The sequence below is a fragment of the Trachinotus anak genome, unplaced genomic scaffold (assembly GCF_046630095.1).
Source record: "Trachinotus anak isolate AG129_WGS33_773 ecotype Australia unplaced genomic scaffold, CSIRO_AGI_Tana_v1 ptg000018l, whole genome shotgun sequence".
Taxonomy (NCBI): domain Eukaryota; kingdom Metazoa; phylum Chordata; class Actinopteri; order Carangiformes; family Carangidae; genus Trachinotus; species Trachinotus anak.
The window spans coordinates 19,585,132-19,608,193 of NW_027273869.1; the positions used below are offsets into that span (position 1 = coordinate 19,585,132).

General features: G+C 39.5%; 2 protein-coding genes across 3 annotated transcripts; one reads left to right on the forward strand and one right to left on the reverse strand.

Moving 5' to 3' along the window:
* The first annotated feature begins 2,275 nt into the window (after positions 1-2,275).
* rab21 (RAB21, member RAS oncogene family) lies at positions 2,276-14,355 on the forward strand. Of its 2 annotated transcripts, XM_071502150.1 has the most exons (8): positions 2,276-2,725; positions 8,890-8,949; positions 9,035-9,142; positions 9,276-9,339; positions 10,764-10,818; positions 10,913-11,001; positions 11,453-11,581; positions 11,614-14,355. In XM_071502150.1, exons 1-8 carry the CDS (start codon positions 2,579-2,581, stop codon positions 11,736-11,738), a joined length of 777 nt encoding a protein of 258 aa, XP_071358251.1. In that variant the 5' UTR covers positions 2,276-2,578; the 3' UTR covers positions 11,739-14,355. The 2 variants fall into 2 exon arrangements, with proteins under 2 accessions (XP_071358251.1, XP_071358252.1); XM_071502151.1 differs by having other exon boundaries at positions 2,279-2,725; positions 11,453-14,355.
* Positions 14,356-15,832: 1,477 nt separating this feature from the next.
* LOC139635131 (tetraspanin-8-like) lies at positions 15,833-22,977 on the reverse strand. The gene is made up of 9 exons (XM_071502148.1): positions 22,743-22,977; positions 21,002-21,067; positions 20,797-20,913; positions 20,120-20,194; positions 19,919-20,014; positions 18,376-18,489; positions 18,250-18,285; positions 18,059-18,142; positions 15,833-17,323 (listed from the first exon to the last, which is right to left on the reverse strand). The coding sequence occupies exons 1-9, from the start codon at positions 22,800-22,802 to the stop codon at positions 17,183-17,185; spliced, it is 789 nt and encodes a 262-aa protein (XP_071358249.1). The 5' UTR covers positions 22,803-22,977; the 3' UTR covers positions 15,833-17,182.
* Between the last annotated feature and the right edge of the window lie 85 nt (positions 22,978-23,062).

The following is a 23,062-nucleotide window of genomic DNA, read 5'->3' on the forward strand; positions in this document are numbered from 1 at the left end:
TGCCCCACTGGGGACAAATAAAGTTACTGAAGTTGAAGTTGAAGTAGTTGTTTTATATTAGAATAATTCAAGTTGTTTATTTGGCCTGAATTCATTTATGTCACTCATGTAAAATTTAAATTCAATACAACTTTATTTCTGCCTGTGAGGACAGTTTCATACATCCGCTCATCATCCAGGTCAACAAATACACAAAATAAACAGGAGAAGAAAAAAACTCTTTGATAATCACAAAGCTAAAGACAATCAAATGTTGTAAGCTTAGATAAATATATGACATTAATAATAAACACATGATTACATATCATAAATATTCAAAAATATACACTAGTACTAATAAAAACTCTGAAAAGCAGCTGAAAACTCTTTACTGATGCCTCAAAACTTCCCAAGGATCCTCCATGATAACTCCTGGAAGACCCTTGCGAGCTCCTGGAAACTACTTGTAAAAATAATAAAGTAAAGTTAGTGAAGTATTTGACAGCAGTAAGTGATTACACACATGACATTCGATTAACTATTAGTGGTAGTTATGACAGTTTATTTCAGTTGTACTGCTCCTTTTAATGTTTCTGAAGCTTGTTTCTCTGTGGCTCCAGTTCTGGTGCGACCCTGACCTCTAATGGCCGATCAGCTGTTCTGCACCCAGAGACACAAACTGTCAAATGAGAAGGTTCCAGGAGTTTCCAGGGGTCCTTAAAGGAGTTCCAGGGGTCCTTGAGGCTGCAGTTGACAGACAGTGAGAAACAAAGATGGATGAGAACTTCAGAGCTTACGTGGCTTTATACATGTTTTATTTGATTCATTTTTATTCACAATTTTATTTGCATATCATATATTTCATATATTTACACAAAGGTGATTCCACACGAAAGCTCAAATTACAGGCGTTAGATTAATTTACATCTCCTCCTGTTTGTAACTTTAGTTCAGTGTCTCTTCTGCTCATTCTGACTGTCTGGTTGTAAAATCTGAAGAGTTTCATTTCAGGGATAGAAACCATTGTTTTTTATTTTGGAGAGATTATTTTCAGACTTCAGAACAGAAATGCAGGTGTCTGGTAACAGGTTAGTTAGTGGATATGGGCCTTGTCCTCCTGTTAATCCGCATCTGTAGTTTATGGAAATTTGATTAAACACAATTTATATTTAGGAATCTGCAGCATGTGAACTACACAATGACTGAAATGATAAAAGGCTTAAAACTGGATTTGACGCAGAGTCCTCCTACAGGACTGGGTCTCGAGACCTTGTTGATTTGGTTGAACACATTCACAAACTAATTTACAATCAATAAAATTCAAGGGTTTCGAACTGTTGGTTGAATAAAACAAGTCATTTGAATACATGTCCTTGGGCTGTGGGAAACTATAACAGACATTTTCCACTATTTTCTTACATTTTATAGACAAAGCGATTAATCAGTTCATCAAATTAATAATCTGCAGAGTAATCAATAATGAAAACAATCGATAGTTGCAGCTCTATATCTCAAAATCAGTTACAACGATGTTTTTCTGTGGAAGGAGGTTGAGGAAATACACAGAAATATTGTCTGAACATGAACCAATCATGTTTCTATAATAAAAATCTGAGATTTATATATTGTTTTTCCATTAAATCATAATTAAAGCGGAACAGAATAAAAACACAAAATGCCTTTTGCACCCTAACCCCAGGTGACCCCCATATAAAAAGCTCTGAGACTGTGGAGTCACTGTCAGATTGATGATCCAGCATCAGAAACCCCCTCCACTCCCCCAGCACCGAGGGCTGTGACAGGCAGCGGCTCCGTCATCATGTGACCGAACACAGAGGACGAAGCAGAGCTCTCACTCTGCTGCCAGTTCTGAGGAGCAAACTCCTGACGACTCCAGGGTCAGCCAACAAACAGTGATGGAAGAAGAGCTCTGATCTTAGCGTAGCAATTTGTAAATGTGAAACTACTCTAATGCAAGTAAATGTTCTGCGTTCAAAATACTACTCAAGTAAAAGTACAGAGGTATTATGAGCAGAATGTACTTTAACCAAGGCAAGGTCATGCTGTTCACTTTTTACGCATTAACTTGTACAGTTGGTGTGTAAATGTATTCTATGTTTGTCTGTAATTGTTTATTTACTTTTACTTATAATAGAGCAGAAACGTGTTTGTAGTTTTACCCAACTAAAGACATACAAGCAGGAAATGAAGAGGGAGTGAGATGTCTGCTCTTCAAATAACTGAGTGATCCATCTTTCCGGCCGTAGACGATCTTCGGCGGAGCTAACCGGCTAACGGCTAGCTCAAAGAGACGCCATTAGTTGGGTGAGAACCAGGCGTTCGCATCAGGTCGAAAGGGGACGTATTCCACAGCGTAGACCCATCTGTGTCACATCTGTCAGCAAATATTGATTAGCGTCGGATTCTCCTGTGCTGTCGATGTGTTTTTCTCCTGATTTTTTAGCTGTTTTTTAAAAGTCGGAAGCCGATGTGAGCTACGCAGGACTTCAGTTCCGACGGGGGTTAGCATTAGCAGCGCTAGCTTGACACCACTTGTTTTGATAAACGCCGATAAATTAGTTTAATATAACTCCCAGCCATGGCGGCCGGAGGGGCGGGCGGCAACATCAGCAAGACCTACTCCTTCAAGGTGGTGCTGCTGGGGGAAGGCTGCGTGGGGAAGACGTCGCTGGTGCTGCGATATTGCGAAAACAAATTCAACGACAAACACATCACAACTCTACAGGTAAGGCAGACCGCCGGGGAGCCGCTGACCCGGGTTAGCTTGTCAGCTAACCTCAGTCACTGTTAAACGGAGGTGTTTGTTTTATTGCAAGTCCAAGAGGACTGGGGGAGGGAGGGGTTGTTTTGTTGAGGTGGGGGTGTTTGTAGTGCTGTCACTTGTGTGTGGACGCGTGTTACGCTGCCCAAGCCGTGCCGGGAGAGCGGGGGCTGTGGCTGAAACCGGAGCCGCCCGTCTAGCCAGGTCTAGCCGGGGTGAGGGAGGTGAAAGTCAAGCGTCCACTGATGTGCCAAGATTTGGGTACCTGCAGTGGTGGAAGATGAACTCCGACCATTTACTTGAATATAAATCCTAATACCGCACTGAAAATACTCCATCACAAGTAAAATGCAGGTAGAATCAGTAAAATAAAAAAAAGGTCTGGATGGGGTGGTCCGGGATTATTTTTGCCTTTTCGCAGTATGAATAAAGTTTTCACAAATCTGAGACTGTTTTAAACAGGTTGTAGCTTCTCCTGGTGACTTTGGTCCAGATTTGATAAATCTAGGACCAGTGGTTTTGATCTGGACCCGGTCTGATGGGGTAAGAACAAACAATGAAATCGCCCTATTTGTGTTTTTTGTCTAATTCCAGTTTCATAAATGTGAAACAGTCTCAACCTGTCTGTGGAGTCTGTTAATCAGGTCCAGGTTTGACAAGTGTAAACGTGGGGCTTTTTAAAGGTCCCATGCTTTGCACTTCACAAGTGTTAATATCCATTAGAAGATAGATTTGTGCTTTTAAGAACCAAGAACCTTCTCAATGTAGTTTCCCATTTCCTCTCTCAGGCTTCTTTCAGGTGGGCGGTGCTTGGGTCATAGCTGAGAAAATGACTGCTTTGTTGTGACATCACAAAGTTCCAGAAGTCCTGACGGCTGGTTTTAAGGCTCAGTTTCTGAATACAGGCTGTGTGCATTTCTCTGTGGACTGAGGCTTTGATACTTTCACAGTATTAATATAGAACCTGGACCTGCTTTAGAATCACAAACACATGGAGATCGACCTTTTATACAATACAGGACCTTTAAGTTAGACCTGGTCCATATGTGGTCTGTCTTTATTCAACTTTCCCTTTAACTGCTGGAAGTGAACCTTACCGTCAAACTGAATTACATGCAGCTATCAGAGGGGAAACTGTCACATAGACTGTGGATAATCAATGTTTGCTGCATCAGTGATATGATGCTGAAACCCACTGAGTGTCGTTATATCAGCAGCTGTCTGTGCTGATGGCTCCCTGCTACAGTTATGGATAAAGTGGAGCTCTCGCTCTGGCCTGAGTGGCCCAATTTAATGTTTTTGAACTACTACTGAGGATTAAATACAGTTTCAGTACAAATTTGTTCCTGGGATAACTGTAAGTTTCCTGATTTATTAAATGTGAATATCAGCTGGTACACAGCAACTGAGAAAGTAAAAGAAAAGCTGTACTTGTAATTTCATTAGCGTCAACCAGTATAATTTGAAATTGATGTTTGGCGTGAGTAGTTTCAGTCTATATTTGTGTTAGTATTATTTATGAAAATTGCAGTTGTATATCTAATAATAATAAAATGTGCTGAATAATGAATCCCTGTACAGCCACTGATAAAGGCTCCACATTAACACACCCTGGTCAAATCTCCACACAGTCTAAAGGTAGACGTTCATGTGTTTGTGATTATAAAGCAGGTCTAGGTTCTATATTAATACTGTGAAAGTATCAAAGCCTCAGTCCACAGAGAAATGCACACAGCCTGTATTCAGAAACTGAGCCTTAAAACCAGCCGTCAGGACTGCTGGATCTTTATGATGTCACAACCATACACAGGCTCAGATCCTCTCCTCTGATTGGCTGACTGACCTGTTGTTACTACAGCTCCAGAGAGAAGCCTGAGAGAGATGTAAAACTGCATTGAGATGGTTTTTGGTTAGTTCTCAAAACTCATTCCTGGTAAAACCACAATTATATCCTCTTATGGATATCAGCACTTCAAAAAAAACCACAGGAAAAATGTAAAATATGGACCTTTAAAGCTCACTTCTCTGCTGTAACAGGGTTAAATAATAAACACACAGCATATATGTTCAGTGTTCCTCTAAGAGTTACACTGAGTTGGAATAACTAAAATAAAAGTTTCAGTTTTATTTCTCTGCTTCCCTCCGTCTCACCCACAGATGTGAACTTTCTATTTCGGTCTTACTCCTTTTTTCTCTCTCTCTCAGCTTCACTAAACAAACCAAATATTTTCTGGTTTCAGCTTCTGAAATGTGAAGATTTGCTGCTTTCTTCTGGTTGATATCATAATGAAACTTTAAACTATTCGTCAGACATAACAAGACATTTGAAAAATGTCAATTTAGACTTTTGACTGTCTGAGTTTACAAATAAATGGTTAATAAAAAACCTTAAGGAACAGATTAATAAACATTTTTGAGCAAACAGTGAAACATTAGCTGGTCCAGCTACTGAAATGTGAAGATGTCATGACAGTAAACCGGATCTCTTTGGGTTTTGAACTGCTTGACCAACAAAACATCTGAAGATGTCACCTGACTGATGAGCATTTTTCACCATTTTGTCATATTTTATAGACCAAACAATTAGTTGATATATCAAGAGCATAATCAGCAGATGAATGGCTGATGAAAATAATGGTTCGGGTTAAAGGTGGCAGAACAGGTTTAGAGAAAATTGCTCCATCAGTTTCCTCAGAAAACGCCATGAGGAGGTTGGACCAGTTTTTCATTCACTGAGGACAAAGAAGTTCAGACAACAGTCCAGAAATCATGAGTGAGGATGGAAAACTTTCCAAATGTAAACTGAGTTTTCATATTCATCCGTATCACTGTGCTCATGGCCTCCGAGCCGATAAAATGCCTTCACTGTCTGAGTGTGTTTGCATATCCCATGTCAGCCGCGCTCAGAGGCAGCTGCTCCGCCTTTCTGACTCTGTTTCAGTTGTTTATCAGGTTACAAAAGCCTCGCGCTGACTGTGGGTCTCAAAGCAGGAAGAATGATGCAGCATTTCCATCAGAGCAGCCAGTGATGGAGCATCAGGAACGACTTCTAGCCGCTGAATCAAACCAGCATGGTCTCTGTCGGCAGATGAGTGATGAGCTCAGAGTGACAGTGATAGAAAGCCTCGCATCTTTAGGCGGCTGTGGTTGCCTAAGTTGGCGCTGCGCCGGAGTTTGTGGGTTGCGTCATTAACTTGGCTGTTGCGTAGTCGCAGCTTCTGGTGTTGAAGCCGCAGCCTGAGGCAGAAAGTAGAAAGTTTCACCAGATGGAAAAATCCTGAAACGGTGAAGTCGGGATTGTTCCTATTTGTCATGTAGTGTGTTTACATGCACTTAAATAACCTGATTACTAAAGCAGTTGGTTATTGGAGAACATGTTTACGTGCACTGTGGTGACCTGGTGACTGTAAATCTGAGTATACATGCATCAGATTTCCCCCGACCTTATTTTGGAAGCGTGGCCTGACGTGTTTTCATGAAGCAATGAAAACCATAAATTTAGGACGTTCATTAAACTGATGTGATGGTTTGTTTAATTTAGCACAGACAGCAGAGCTTCCCTCTCTTCACAGCGGCGTCTGAATTACATCAATGGTTGAATGTTCATGTTGGACGTATATAATCTGGTTACATGTTCACGTGGAGAAAAAATTGCTGTTCTCCTCGATAAATCCAGTTAGTGGGTGAACCATGTTTCTCATTTCCATAACATGGAAGGAATCAATTCAGATCTCCCAGGCGTTTGTAAGACCCAGGCAGCAGAGACCCCTCCAGGTCCTGTGGACTCCTCCAGTGTGAACAGTCACATGGTCTTGAACGTTCCTCAGCCCTTTTGCTGCAGGGCTCAGACACAGTTTACACTCACCCACATGTGACCTACAGAGTTTTTACATGATGGGATCAATGCAGCAGAAGATCAACATATGATTTTATTGCGATTTTCTGCCAGTGGTGGAGACGTTTTGACGCGTTACATGAAATGAGGCCCTCTGATCTTTTCATTTGAAGATCAGAAATGGTGGAAAATCTTCTGATGCTGCTGATTTCTGAAATCTCCCAGCACGAGCTCGGCATCATTTCTAACTGTCAGGCTTCGTCATGAGACTCTTCATTCATTTGTACATATTTGTCCCCTCGTCCACTGTCAGAGCTGATACTGTCAGCAGGCTGTGGATGGTTAATTTGCTGGAGTTCGTACAGTGGCCCAGAGAGCTCAACACACTGCAACTTAACAAAACACACGCAAATAGACAGAACATGAATAAATCTTCATCAATTTGACGACACACGAGCTGCAAACATGGAAGTGGAAGTGACACCAAAAAGCTGCGGGAAATGATATCAGACATTTTATATAGACAAATTGATCAATTGATAAAATAACGGGGAGATGAATCAATAATCAAAATGATCTGTAGCTGGTTGAATTGATTGGATTCAGCCTGTTTGTCTGTTGCTGTGACTGATTCATGGATTTTAAAGTCATTAGTTGTGGTTGTTGTAAGTTGTGATGAACAATTGTGTTTTTTTGTTTTTTTTTTTTAAAAGTATTTTATGGGCAGCGTTCACCTTGGTAAGAAGTCACATGTCCATGGACACACCCGGTCAGCTGACCGAGCTCACACACATTCACACACTCAATCCTGGGACAGAACCACACACTGTTACATCCCTGCTCACTCCGTGATAACTCTGCCTCCTCTTCCTCTTGGTCTGAACCTTCAGATCGTTTCTGTTGCTGACGTTGAGTCTTAATCTCGGTGGAGACGCTGACGCTGAACAGCCCAATAAATCTGAAAAAAAAAAAACAGCCTTGTCCCCACACTGACTTTGACCTTTGGGTTCTTATCAGAGCTGCGTTCAACAAACTGGGGGCAGGAAACTCTCGCAGTTTCCAGATGAAAATGAAACTGTTGCAGGCGACTGAATTCAGCAGTGAAATTTATGCACTTTTCTACTTAGATCACTGAGACTGTTTCCTCAAAGAAATATTTGTTTTCTCTCACTTCCTTTCATAACTGATAAGCAAACTGTCGTCTCTCAGGGACTGAAAACATAAATATATTATCTCCACTGGCTGCTTCCTCACTGCATCACTTTCTTTTTCTGTCTTGTGTGATCTCATTATTTATGGCTGTTGTTGAATAAAATGTTCTCTTTTTGTGAATAATTGAGTTAAACAGTCAGTATTGATTTTGAGTCACGTAAATATGAACTCTGAGATTTCTCTCAGTTCAGTCATGCAGAAAGTACATTTTTAAGACCTGTCATGAAGATTGAGACTAATCAGATGATGATGATGATGATGATGATTAATGGCTCATTAGTTGTTTGAAGATCAAAATAACTAAAGAGTTTTTAGTTGATTGAGACTAATCCACCATCAGAGGCCTTGGTGATATGATTAAAGGTTCACAAGGCGTCACTGTGGAGCTGCAGCAATTAGTCAGTTTATCGATTAGACAACTGATACAAAATGAATCTGCAACAATTTTTACAGTCAACAATTGTTAAATACCAAATATTTTCTGGTTCCAGCCCCTTAAATGTGGTGATTTGCTGTTTTTCTCTGTCATATTTGACAGTAAATTTAATCTCTTTAGGTTTTGGATGAGAGCTTCAACTAATGATTATTGTCATTGTTGATGTATTATTATTATTTTGTTGTGATTAATTATTTGGAAAATGTTAGAAATGACTCGGCACAGTGTCGTAGAGCCCACGTTGATGTCATCAAATGTCTTGTTTTGTCCAAACATCCCAAAATATTTAAGTTACTATAGTTTTAAGAAAGAAAATTCTCCCATTTAGAAGCTGAAACGTCACAGTTTCATCAATGACTTCAGCAATTATTAATCATCAAAGTAAAGATCAGATTGAAAGTCATTGGTATTTGCACTCAGGGTTTGTGTTTCCAACCTGCACATTTATTTATTTATTTTTCTTTACGCATTTAAACTTTAAAATCATTGAGGGTAAGTCCCCCTTTGCAGCCCACCAGTGGGCCCCGGGCCACAGGTTGGGAACCACTGCTGTAAATCATATGGTCATGATTGTCTGAAGGACTGGAAGATTTATCATCATTAAAACCTAATGGTTACAATCATCATCCTCCTCTTCCTCTGCAGGCATCCTTCCTCACAAAGAAGCTCAACATCACAGGAAAGAGAGTGAACCTGGCCATATGGGTAAGAGAGTTACAGCCTGCGTCTCTGTTGTCACGGCAACAACACGACACCGGACAGATGTGAGCTGTGTTGTGTTTGTCTGCAGGACACAGCAGGTCAGGAGCGTTTCCATGCGTTAGGTCCAATCTACTACAGAGACTCCAATGGAGCCATACTAGTGTACGACATCACAGACGAAGACTCCTTCCAGAAGGTGACGCACACTTCACTTCATCAGAAAATAACAAAATTAATCTTGGTTTCAGTTTTTTTTTTTTTGGTCTTCTATATTATTAAACTCTTATCCCTCCTCCTCCTCTTCCTCTTGTTTGTTTCTGTGGCTGCAGGTGAAGAACTGGGTGAAAGAGTTGAGGAAAATGTTGGGCAACGAGATTTGTTTATGTATAGTAGGTAAGTTTTTAAATTTTTATTTTACTTTTTTTAACCCATCTGAAACGTTATCCAGAGATTTAAAAAGGAAATATGAACACAAACGGTCTGCACATTAAATAAGACGCGTCCTCCAGACTCCAAACGACTGTAGCTGCAGTCAACTCATTGAGCTTCGGACAACACAGAAAGAGCAGCAGAAGAAGACAGATGGTTAATGTTTTCGCTCTCACCTGTGTGAGGACAAACTGAACACAAACACACGATCAGCAGCGTCTGTTGTCATGTTTGCGTGTTTGTCTCTGTTGTGTTGTCATGGCTGCTACATATCAAGTTATTTCTCAGCGTGTGGCATCATGAGGGAAGTTTTAGTTTTAATTGGATTATGTTGGCGATGTTGTTGTTGTGTTCATCATGTGTTTGGACAGTAGCACAGCGACAGATGTGGAAGCTGCTGTTTGGAAAATGTATTTTTAGTGTTTTTAATTAGCAGTGAGTCACATGAGGCTCTGAGCTGATGATGATTGATGTAACTGTTAAATATAATGAATCTGCTGCAGCGTTTAACAGTCGTATCGTTACCGTGGGTGTTTGCACAAGGTTGAATGTTACCTGGAGTTTAATACACCTGACATCACGACAGGCTGTTTAAAGGCAGGTTTTTATTTGTGTTGCGTTCAAGTGTTTCACTGTTTACATCTGTCGCACTCTGACCTGTGCAGAGCGTGATATCTGAACAAAGATCAGCTGATTAAAGATTTTATCTATAGAGAGAATAAACAAAGACGGTGACCATATAAGATGATACATCTAAAAACCTCAAATATGTTTATCACTTGTATTATGTTTTTATTGCTTTATATTTATAACACAGTTGCACCTACATGAAGTCACATGATTTAAAACCCAAACTGAGGAAAAGGTGAACAGGATTACATTAAATAATCCTGTTACATCAGAAATGCTGCACATAATTTTACATTTTCCTTCACAGTTTATTAGTAAAGCTTTTTAAAACTACCTCAGTGTATGAACTGTTCCATGTAAATACATTTACATGAGCTAATATGTGTCATTTAGTCCGTTAATAGAGACTCTGTGACTTAAGATGAATGCTCTGACAGAGTTTAGTTTAAGGAGCTACTGTACAAATTAATTAATTAAACCAAATGAACACGTTGCTGATGAAGCCTGATTTAATTGTATTGGATCAGATCAATAAATCTGCAGCTTAAGTTTGTGTTTTTTTTTAAAGTTTGGTTAAAACTTCCTGGTAGTTTAAAAAAACTCAGGCTCTTTTCTCAACAACTGTTAAATAAAAACAAGGTTTAAAATCTTCAGTGTTTATCTGAAAATGAATCCTGTTTGATTTGTGGTCTGATGAGAAGCAGAGTCACTGAGTGAGACGAGGACAAAGATTAATGTGTGATTTCTTTTCTCTGCAGGTAATAAGATTGATCTGGACAAAGACAGACATGTTTCAGTGGAAGAGGCTGAGAGGTACAGACTCTCATTATTAACACTGATGATGATGATGATGGTGGTGACGACGGTGTTAACTCCCGTGTTGGTTATTATCTCTGTTTCTCTTTAGTTATGCAGAGTCGGTGGGAGCCAAACACTACCACACATCAGCCAAGTTAAACAAAGGCATCGAGGAGCTCTTCCTGGATCTCTGTAAAAGTACGAGCTCACCTGTGATCATGCAAACTGAACATCTGCATCATGATGTTCTCACAAAGTCACTCTGATAACAAGATGGTTTTTTTAGGAACATTCAGAGGTGATAAAAGAGAAGTGACGCTCTCTCGAGATCAAAGTGAAAATGGAAAAACATTTTTACCACATCATTTTTTTTTTTTTTTTTAGAGCTCCAGTCACACAAATGTTCTCAGCTATTTTTTTTTTTAAATGCTTTTGCTGTAATACCAACTTACTAACAACAAAGTTACACAAAATCGCACAAAACTAAACAAATTAACACTTTACATCTGGTTTGTTTTAATCTGAACAGAAGCCCAAAGAAAAAATGACAATTTTAGTTTTTATAAATGGAATGATTTTAACATTGTTTGTGTGTGTGTGTGTGTGTGTGTGTGCGCGTGTGTGTGTGTGTGTGTGTGTGTTTTATCAGGGATGATGGAAACAGCTCAGGCTGAGGAGAGGTTGAAGGGCAATGGAGCCAGCCAATCAGCTTCGAGTAGGAGAGGAGTACAGATCGTCGATGACGAACCACAGGCCACACCTGCTGGAGGGTGCTGCTCTTCTGGCTAACATACACACACACACACACACACACACACACACACACACACACACACACACACACACACATTCTCTCTGTCATACATACTGACAGACATTATACTCACACACATTTATCAGTGTCTCTGTTGTCCGGTTGGTCCGCTCTAAAGTGATCTGCTGTGTTCATTCAGCACTGCCTCTGCCGCTAAGGAGCATGGGAAATCATATTTAAAAGACTTTATTCAGTGTTCCCTTTCAAAGTAAAAGTAACTGAAGTCCTCATGATTAAAATCAGTGTGCTTTTAGTGACAAAATTCTCTAAAAATCATATTTTTAGCACTTTATCTACTATAATTTCTTATAAAAAATGCTATAACTCAACAGCAATTTGAAACAAAGCAGTGACTAATATCACAGACAACCTCCAAGAAACATTGAAGGCCTCTTCACCTCCCTCCTTCGGCAGTTCTTGTGTGTTTCATACTAAAAATGATTAATACAACAGTTGCAATTAAGTTTGAAGACAGAAAAAAGCGGCTCAGGCTTCAGCAAAGATTTCTTTTGTTTTTGTTTTGGGGGGTGGGGGTCTCTTAAGGGGGTTTAACATGCATCCAGACACACACACACACACTGTACAAACCTCCATTATCTGAAAATGTAAACATAAGTTTGTGGTGTAACAGCATCACCTGCTGGACGAAAGTCAAACTGCAGGGAGATGATCAAAGGTAAATTCAGGATGTAGAGGTCTTCACAGATCCTAATAACTGAGACCTGACCCGGGTTCAGCTCTGATATCTGCTGCTGTGGCCTGCACCCGCACGTTCACAGAGGAAAATGAACAGTGAGGATGAAGTAGAGCTCAAACTGAAGTGCATCAGTACTGATCTCAGTTAACTCCTCGACCTGCAGGCTGATGTTTCTCCAGTTACATTTGGTGCCAAAACTTTCCCCAACTTCATGTGACCTCAGTTAAAAATGGTCCCAGTGTCTTCGGCTCAGTGGGGGTCATGGATTTCATGTGCACTGGTGTCTGATCAGCACAAATCCCATAAACATCCCCTAAAATTAAACATGGCGGCCGTGTTTCCACTGGTCTGTCAGGGATCAGGTCCTGGACCTGTGAGGACCTCTACCAAGCAGCTGAAAACCTACATCACAAACACAAACTCCAGGTGGAGCTGCACAAAAACTATCAAACGAAAGCTACAGTCGTCTGTAAACTAAATATAAATGGAATTAACTCCTCATTGTTAAAGCCAAATGAAAAAAATGTGATTATTTTATAAATAAACAAGAAAACATATGCAAGAACAAGAAGGATCTAAAATTACACTGTGGCGGCTGTTGAGCCTGATTTTTGTTCTATAAATTAAACTGCACATTATGAAATTAAAATCAAATTTAGAAATAAAAAAGAACCAATCAGTTAGCTAAAAGTTTCTAAAAATCAGTGCTGCAACAAACAAATACATTTTTTGATTCATTGATTTGTTGTTTAGTTGATAAAATGTTAAAAAATTACCCATAGTGACGTCTTTAAGTTGGTTATTTTGTCCCCAAAACCCAAAGACATTTGACTCTCGGAGAAAAGCAGCAAGTCATCACATTTGAGAAGCTGCAGCAAAAGAAAGTTAGACATTTTATGTTGAAAAAATAACTTGAATGATTAATTGGTTGTCAGAACAGTTGCTGAATAATTTAACAGATTCATTGATTAATGCGTGAATCATTGCAGCAGCTGTTGATGCAGATTTTTGGTTTGGTTACACATTTTTAAATTTAAATCAAATTTCTAAACAAAGAAAATAAAAACAGCAAATCCTAAACATCTCAGTTCCTACAGGTTTGCTAAAAACAGTTTCTTGATAGTGGTCAATGTGTTTCAGTTTGCAGTTGAAATATTGAGCAAAAATCAGTTTATCAATTTATTTTCAATAAATTTATCATTTGGTTTATAAAATATCAGAAAAATAGTGAAAAAGAGCCAAAGTGACATCTTCAAACAAGTTATTGTTCCCAATAATATTCAATTTTAAATTCCATAAAACAGAAAAGCAGGAATTTATTGACATTGAAAAATTGCTTAATAACATTTTGTTAATTACTTTTTTTTGGTAAATGATTAATTGACTAAATGTCACAGCTCAAAGAAAAATTATGGTTTTATTGATGTTGTGCAGCTCAAAGTTTTGCTCCTTCTTCCTCCACTTGTTGAGTTAATGGTTTGTAAAACAAAAACACGTCATTACTACATCGCACCACTCTCCTGGACAGAGGAATAAAACCGTGCATGTTTGATTTCTGTAAAAGGCTTTGTTTGTTTGACTTTTAAATGACTTGGTGAATAAATAAAAAAAAACTGAGCAGCAATTATTTAATAAGTTATACTCATGTGGCAGTGATTGAAACCTGTACATGAACAAACCTTTTCTCTGTGTACGCTCTACTGTGGACTTTTACTGTTGTTTTTCCACCGGGCCTGTAGCTTCATTAATCTCTCTGCTTACTGAAAAAAACTCTGACATTGTACAAAAAAAAAAAAAAAAAAAAAAAAAGGCCAAACTGGACGTTTTATCTGCCTTTGGGAAAAATCAACGCACATAGAAGAAGTAAACTATGTACTGTCCTGTTTATTATGGAATAATGGAAAAGCAAAAACGTGGTTGAAAAGGAAAAAAAAAAAAAAAAAAATCAGCACACCTTTTGGAAATGTAATTTTTTTAAACTGCTAGTGTCAAAAGTGTTTTGTAAAGATAATAGAACAATTATAACAATTTACACAACGCATGGAGGTGTCGCACACATTGTCGTTATTTCATTTTTTACATATTCACTGTTGTTCTTCAGATGGGAAAAACGAAGATTTAAAAAAAAGAAATTAAAGTTCAACACTTTTAAGGAGAAGTTTAGTGTTAGTCTATATTTTTCTTCTTCTCAACAAATTCCATAAAAAGACCAAAATAACAATGAATGTTTCCTGCGAACAAGTTACTGTGTCTCACCGCCTGATTCCTCTGAGACAGAGCTGAGCGGTTCCTAAAAACTATTAAAAACATATCAGTGAGTCACACTGATCACTAAAACCCCCAGTGTGGATTAATCCGCTGCTGAAAATAGTTCCCAAACTTTCCACCTTCAGTAGGAACTGACAGGCTCAGACTGAGACACAGTAAAGAAGTCAGAAAGTTTAGAGAGTCGCACTTACATGTTGTTGTTTTTGGGTGTTTTTTGTGGGATTTGCTGACAATAATAATAATAAAAATACAGAATAACATCAGAATCACTCTTCAGGTAAAAACATTTCCTGTTGACATAAGGAGGCTGTCCCAGGCTCAGCTGGAGTTTCATCAGAAGGTGGAAACTAAATGTTTCAGGTGGAGCCACAGGTTTAGGTTTAAAAGGGAGGGACATTAGTCCAAGACGACACTGGACGACAACAAAGAAAAACATTTCTATTGATTAATTTAAAATTCTGTATGATTTTATCTTCATGAAAGCTTCTCCACACGGTTTCTGTAGAAATACTAAATGTATACTTTTCCTCTGTATTTTGCCTTAAAGGTACATCCCAAGTAATTACCCAGCATGTCTGACATTATTACAGATATACTACACATCTTATTAGTGAATCTGTCGACTGATAAATAACAAGACGCGTCTGTACAAACACGTTAAAGGTGATTTATGAACAGAGCTGCTGTTGTGGAGCTTGTCCACCAGAGAGCACTGTTGACTGTGTTTGCACTGTGAAACGTCTCAGTTTGTATCTGAGGCACAAATTTAGTTGAAGTTGTAAATTCAGCCGCTCTGTGAGGCTGAGTGCAGCCGTCTTCATCCTTCAGTCCGATCACTGATGAGGCTTTAAAGTCTGTTTCCCACAGCTCCGGGAAATTAGTTCAAAATCAAAGTGGACATTTTATTTATTTATTCATTTGCCAGTATCGTTCTCAAAAATCTAGTTTCAGTCGACAAGACAATCTAAAGATTTTAAAGATAAACCAATCGTCCACCCACCAAGTGTAATTTGTGTAAACTGTCGTCCAAAAGTCTGAGACAAATAAATGTAAAGTCATTTATGTTGTGAACTGTGTAACAGGATGAACCCGAACACTGCAGCTCGTCTAAATCACCTGCTGACACTTCATTAGATATAAAACTGAAATTTACTGAAACCACTCATGAAGTAGATAATTTGAAAACACATTTTTCTGTGTTGTGGTTGTTAATCTACACATTTTCACACACAGACAGACAGACACACAAGCAGAGTTTCTGGTGAATTTTTATTTTTTTATTAGGTCCTCAGGAATATTTTCTGCATAAGAATCAAACAAAGTGACAAACAAATGACACAAAGAAGATGAAATAAAAAACATTTTCCTATTCTCTACTTTCATAGACACAAACTGTCCAAACTGAAACATTCAGGTTTTATTTTACCTTTTCTCAACGTGCTTTTATTTTCACCTCAAGTTTTGACTAAGTGAATGTTTCTGACATGATGCAGGTTAACAGGAAGAAGTGGTTTACGAGGTGTAAAACTGTTTAACACAGTAACAGAAAGAAAAGACCCACAGTCACATTCAGTAACAAAACACAAAGATTATAAAAACTATTATAAAAATAAAATAACTGACTGAAGCGTGACAATTTCTACAAACGGTGGATTTAAATCCATATAGGGTTTTCAGTATAAAATTAAATTTTTAAGCTTTGCGTCAAAAAATATTTTATTATAAAACTAAATCTTTTGCAGCGTCAGGTTTATTTCAGTGCTTCTGCAGGACAAACATAATTTCTGGCACTTGTGGTTCTGCTTCATTGGCCGTGTGCTTATTTTTTGCATTTGCTGAACAAAATGAGAATTAGTGGTTAAAAAAAAAAAAAGGAAAAAAAAGTGCTTCTTTTATGGCGTGTAACAAGAAACAAGTTTGAAAAACTAACAATTTGAAGCTCGTTAGGTTTGTATCGAACGACAAAATGACTTTTTTTTCCAGGATCACAAGAATAAGATGTTTTTCTTAATTCAAGTCTTTTCACAGTATAAACTTAAACTTTGTGCACCTTTGCAGAAAAAGATTAGAGCCAAACCTCAGAAAAAAAGTCACAATTTATGGCTAAATTAAAATCTAGTTTCCTCAAACAAACATTTTTATTTTGTGAATATTTTGTAGCCTGAAAGCTTCATTTTCTTGTTTTTTCTCAGTAACCAAACAAATTTCTCTTCACCAGGATGAACAGATTTAGTGAACTGGACAATGACTGACAAGAAATAATTATTGTGATGATTAGAGAAACATTTACAAACATAATTAAACAGCAGATTCTGAAAGAAGAATAATCTCGTTGCAGATATTTTTTAAAAAGCAGCTTTTTCTTTTCTTCTATTCGAAAATTAAAGCCAGTGGTGTTTCAGGCTCCTGTCATGTTCCCACTGGTTCAAATGGAGCCAACAAGTCGCAGTTCCTCAGCTGTGAGGCACTTTGGACTCAGTCCTGTAACCGAAGATTGAAGAAAAAAAAAAAAACAAACAAAAAAAAAAACAAAAAAACACCTGACCCTCCTGACCCTGTACAACAGGCTACCAGCACAACAGGAAGCTGGTGTGGTTCCTTCAGTAGCTCGGGGGGTTTTGCAGCTCCTGGTATTTTGGCGGCGCCGTGGTGAAGATGGTGGGCACCGTCATCAGGATGGTGGGTGAGTCGGGGTAGCGCAACTGATGGATGATGATGGAGGACAGGATCATGCCCAGCAGCTGGAGGGAGAACACAGCGAGTCCAGTTAGAAATCATGGGTCAGGGAACTCGTCGTGGTCAGAACTGCTCAACAGTCGCAGAAGCTTTCTGACGTCTGACGAAGTGAGTCAGACTAAAGGGCTTTTGTCTAAAGAGAGCTGCGGGAACGAGTCTGAAAACAAAGGGATTAGTTGGGTTTGGGCACTTCCTGTTCCCTCATCCTGAACTCTGCGTTTTGGTTTAAATGACTGAAATAGGGTCCGTGGTTAAAACGAGCTCAAGCCTATTCTACAACATAAAATACATCAGTAAACACTGCAGCTCTGATTTCTAGAGGCTTTTACATCACTTAAACTAGAATTATGGCCCTGCAGTTGTATGTACGCCTCCATTGCTCAGACTAGTGCGTCATGAAGTGGTGTTTGTTAGTGAAGATTATCCTGCTGAACAAAAACACATCATCCCTGCAACACTATGAAACATCAGAAAACGTTTTCAAACATCTTGTTTTTTCCAAAACACAAAAATTCAGTTTATTGTCGAGTCCGAGAAGCTGGAAAAAGCAAACGTCGACCTTTTGAAGGTGGTTAAGAACAGAAAGGTGTGGGTGGTCAGAGCGTGAGAACAGAGCCCGTTCAGCCTGTCCGGAGGAGGGAGGGGATTTTAACACCACCTGCTCCGGTCAGTCCTTTAATCCCATTACTTTTCACACAGACACACCAACATGTGGAAACAGTGCGACGACAAACACTCACCGCCAGCACGAGCAAAGTGAAGGTGATGCCGATGGCAATGTCACAGACCAGCTCGGCGTAGTAGACGATGATGGGGAGGCAGGTCTGGAGCGAGGAAGAGAGAGAAATCATCACCTCTAGTTCTTACAACCAGCTGATGGATCTTTAAATAAAACTGGTTTTTATTTTCAGCCTGATGCCGGGTTACTGACCTTGGTGTAGATGGATTTCTGCTGGTTCATGAAGCTCTGCAGAAGACGCAAAAAACAACAGCGTGAGTCACGAGTGTTTCAAACACAGTAGAAGAAGACGAAGCCGGGTTGTGTATGGATACTCACTTTGTAGCCGACTGTCTGACACGCTCCCTCCTCCTCCACCTCCGGGTCGCACAGACACGAGTCGGGGATGTTTCCCTCCCAGTCGTTGTAGCTGTCCAGACCGCAGCAGTGCAGCTGAACACAAGAGAAGAAGACGAGAGAAATGGGAGGGTTATTGATCAGAGTCAATATCAGGAGGAGTTTTGGTTTGAAAACTGAAATTATTTGCAGTCACGTCACATCCTGTAACTTTGATTACAGGATGTGATCAAACACACACATATACACACACACACACATATAAGTTATATAAGCTTTATAATCAAAAAGACATGGAAATCTCCCTTTATACAATATGGGACCTTTAAAATCTTCAAGTGTGAGAAGCTTGAGATTTGCTCGACAGTTTCTTGCTTTGTGTGGTTGGTGATTTGGCCTCAGAGTGAACGGAGGCAGGAAATAATAAAGGTTCTACTTTCCACTGAGACCTGAAACTAGGACAGTTGGTGGAAAGGTGTTAGCTGTAATCACCGCTGAGCTGTGGTTTCACCCATTTGTTTTTAACTTTACATGTTGTTCATTTCAAGGAAACGAGGCTCTGCTGGTGAAGAAGATTTATTCTTTTAAATCCTCACCTCACAGTTCAACCTGTGTAAACTCAGTATCCCAGAATTCCCAGTATCACCACAACAACAGCAGCTTGTTTTGTAAAATGAGAAAAAAAACCCTTATCAGTCTGAGATTCTGATAGTAAACTAAAATATTACCTTTAAGAATAGATAATTATTTTATTTTTGTCTCATGTTGGTTAAGAGAGTTAGTCTATCACACACACACACACGTAAATATGAAAACAAAATAAAAACACCAAATTGTGATACTTAAAAATTTGGTTCTTGCACATTTCAGTGAACAGCAAATAAAGACACTTCTAGGGAACTGAGTCACCATTTGCTTTGTGCTTCATGTTCTCATCGTTTCAGTTCGAGAATAAATGTGGAAGACGTTGAGGGAAGTCACGGCAGGTTTCTCTTTAAAATCAAGAAGTGATAAATGATCAGATCTGACCCCTGGACAACGTGGAGACATGATTTCTGTGACTTCCTCCTGACGGCAGCCATTTTTGATTTACATTCCTGCCCAACAACTATCCTGTCACTATGAGAGCCAATCAGACGGACCGGGCCGCACCTGTTTGCCCTCAAGGGAATTCTGGGAGTGTCAACGTCGGTTTTGTTTTAGAGCTTTTATTTTGTAAAGCGGTCTTTCCTGACTGCAGAGAGCTGGAGGCAAAGGCAGAGCAGCCAGTTCTGACTTGACGAGTTTTGTTTTCCAGTGAAAGTAAAGTAAGTTTAATGAGGAGCTGAAAACTTGAACGTTCGTCCTGTGACAACGAGGTCACGGCATCCTGAGAAAGTCACGATGAGCCGTGAGGATTCTGATCTGAAAACCACAGCTGATGGTGGCGCTGGTCAACTGTCATCACAATTATTTGTTTAATGGAATTTTTTTTTATTTTTCAAAAAAGTGTGTGTGTGTGTGTGTGTGTGTGTGTGTATCTCACCTCTTTCTGCATTTCATCAGCGATGTTCTGCGCCTGGTATGAAGCATGGTCCAGAGGCAGGAAGTCACGGAATTTAGACTCTATCAGGTCCTTCACCTATAAACACACACAAGGAAATGATGCATCACTGTTTTCTTGTGTGCACTAGAACCAAGAGTAGAACCAACAGTAGAACTAACAGTGGAGCGTCAGGGTTGTTACCTGAGGACGGATGACAGCAGTGGGGACTGCAGACCTCATCATCAGCAGAGTCCCGATCACCATACACACCAGGAACTGCAAACGAAACACAGGAATTCATGACCTCTGCTAAAGAACACACACCCGAACCACCTTTGCACCGAAGTGCAGTGGATTGTATGAGACAACAGGTCAATATGGAGCATAAATGATATATTTACAGGCCTATATAATAATCTGGACCCTAACGACGGCTGATAACCAGCTTTGTTCATGAATGAGGCCCCAGCAGGAGATAATCTTTCTGAAGGGCATTAAAACTAACGAGCTGGCAATTAAAGGGTGAAAGTTTAACCTTCTTGTTGACGTGGCAGAGGGGAAATTAAGTGTCAAACAGGAAATAACCAAACTCACAACAGGAAACAGGACAAAGACCACACAAACCTCCCTGCTCTCGTCTCTGCAGGTCACGTAAGTTGTTTTTTCCTCGTCGGACTTTGGTTTGTTTGTTAGTCTGGTTTTTCCCCTCATGCGTCACCTGATTCTATCGTTTCATCATGTTTTAGGAGCGGAACATTACTAAGTTTGGGGTTTTTCTGATTTGGAAATATATGAATTTCACATCCTCTTTTATTCTGAAGATTCATCATCATCTTCCTGTGCAGCCTGTGTGATCCTGTGCTGATGTCTATACTCACGACGATCAGGCACGCTTTGTTCTCCTTATGGGCTCCGTAGGCTCCCAGGATGGCGATCACCATGGTGATGGTGCCGATGACGTAGAGGAGGATGAGGCCGCTGCTCCCACTCTGTATCTGGAGAAGAAGACGAGCGACAGGTTCATATGTTTGGGTTTTTTAGAGACCCGTTTAAGTCGAAGGTTAAACGTGCGTTTGTTCTTACGTTTTCTATTCTGTTGGTGAGGACGTGACACGTCAGAGTGAACATGATGATGAGCGCACCAATAATCTGAAACACAAAACACAGAGTTTGATCAGATCCACGCTGACCTGCGAACACGACGACTCAAACAACACAAGTGACACTTCACCTCACTAAAGTTAAAGTCCTTAAAAGAGCTAAAGCTGAGGGGTTGCGTGACAAAGGCTACACACATTATATTTAAGGGCTTTTTCATTATCAATAAATGAGTTTGGTGTCATCTATAAAACATCAGAAACCAGTGAAAAATGCTTGTGTCATGAGGAAGATAGATAAAGAGAACACTTGAGAAGTGAAATAAAATTAAAAATATTAATTCATTTAAAAAATGCCAGGACCAGTGTGTAGGATTTAGTGCCTCCTAATGGTGAGGCTGCAGACCCCTGAATACTGACACTGAATAGATTAGGAGAAGCTGCGGAGGCCTTCAGGCGCTCACTGTAAGCCAATAAAAACATGACGAATCTGGATTTCACACTAAGGAAGAAAATCCAACACACGGGTCCTTTACAAACAGAGCCTTCCGTCCTTAGTTTGTACATAGACACAAGTTTATTTTTACACTGTAAATGCTCCACTATCAGCTTCTTCTGTTAACAGTCAGTTATGAACAGTACGTCTCTAATGTGCACCTTGCTAAATTAAAACACTAAAACAAGAAAAACCTGTTTATACTAGAAAAAGTTTTGTAACAATACTTAAACTGTCCATGAATTTCAAACAATGAGCAAACAGTTGCCCAGAGAAAATAAAATCCCAGATAAAAATCAGACTGGCCTGATTACATCAGGACAAACTCACCCACAGTGACCGAGCAACATCACTGCAATGGATCACTGGAAGCTTTTATTGTGAAAACCGCCTGAGCTGCAGCTTTGTGTGGAGCAGAGCAGCTGCTCATGATCAAATTTAATTGGTTTTCACTTCACACTGACTGGAAACCAGCAGCATCTTACTTTACACTTTACACATATTTGGCTGGCAGCAACTTTTTTTATCCACTTTTCAAGCAAATGTGACAAATTCCAGCTTTTAAATGTGAGAATTTGCTGCTTTTCCAGGTCTTATATCACAGTAAATCCATGGATTTTAGAGTTTTTGAAAACATTTGTCCCACTTTTGGGGATCTTTGTTATTTTTTATCGATTAATCAAATACTTGTTGTGTCTATTAAATGTAAAAAGGTGATGACAAATGATGAAAGCTCAAAGCAACGTCAACAAATTGCAAAATCATTTCATTTTTTTATCGTATGACAAATAAAAGCTGTGACGCTTAGAATAACATGATAAAGCTGTAAAATCTTCACAAGCTTAAAACTGGTGGAAATGACAGAGTCTGTTCCGTTTATACAACATTTGATTTTAGTTTCCATCAACAAGGCAAAAATGTTCAACACACAAACACATTGAACCATTAGAATAAACCTGTAAACGGATCAGAAGAAATATGTGAACTTTTATTGGGTTAGTTTTTCTTTCTTTGCACACAAATATTGTTCTTCTCTCAAAGGCTTATTCACGGGTCGACCTGCTGACACACAACTGATTGAAATATTGGAGTTTATATTAATCCCTAATACAAATGTTGAAATTGTGTTTGAAAGCGCAAAGAGCAGAAACTACGCACTTTTTATTCCCACAGCGATGGAGATCAAAGGGCAGCCATTTTCAAAAGCTTCAGCTTTAACCCGTGAACTCACCGCGAAAAAGACGTTGAAGATGGTGAAGACGCGTTTGAGGCTCGTGTTGACTTTGGCCATGTTTACAGCTGCAGGTGCAAGAAGAAACTGAGTGAAGCGGTCGCTCCTCTGCAGTTTGAGTCCGGGACGGTGGCTCTGCGGCTGCGGGCTGGAGTCAGGGGCAGCGCGCAGGGGGGCTGGTTTTAGGTGTCGGAGGATCCGGCAGGGGGGCGGATACAGGGGGGGGGGGGGGCGGGGCTTAATTCCCTCATTATCCACATCTGGGAAATTACAGTCTTTCTTCTTTAACTGTCAGTACATTAATTCTTGAGAACATGTGT

Coding starts and splice junctions, on each gene's coding strand:
- LOC139635131 (XM_071502148.1), bottom strand. CDS start 22,802: ATGGCCAAAGTCAACACGAGCCTCAAACGCGTCTTCACCATCTTCAAC. Junction 21,068..22,742: donor TCTTCAACGTCTTTTTCGCG/GTGAGTTCACGG, acceptor TTTGTGTTTCAG/ATTATTGGTGCGCTCATCAT. Junction 18,143..18,249: donor AGAAATCCATCTACACCAAG/GTCAGTAACCCG, acceptor TCCTCGCTCCAG/ACCTGCCTCCCCATCATCGT.
- rab21 (XM_071502150.1), top strand. CDS start 2,579: ATGGCGGCCGGAGGGGCGGGCGGCAACATCAGCAAGACCTACTCCTTC. Junction 2,726..8,889: donor AACACATCACAACTCTACAG/GTAAGGCAGACC, acceptor CTTCCTCTGCAG/GCATCCTTCCTCACAAAGAA. Junction 10,819..10,912: donor TCAGTGGAAGAGGCTGAGAG/GTACAGACTCTC, acceptor GTTTCTCTTTAG/TTATGCAGAGTCGGTGGGAG.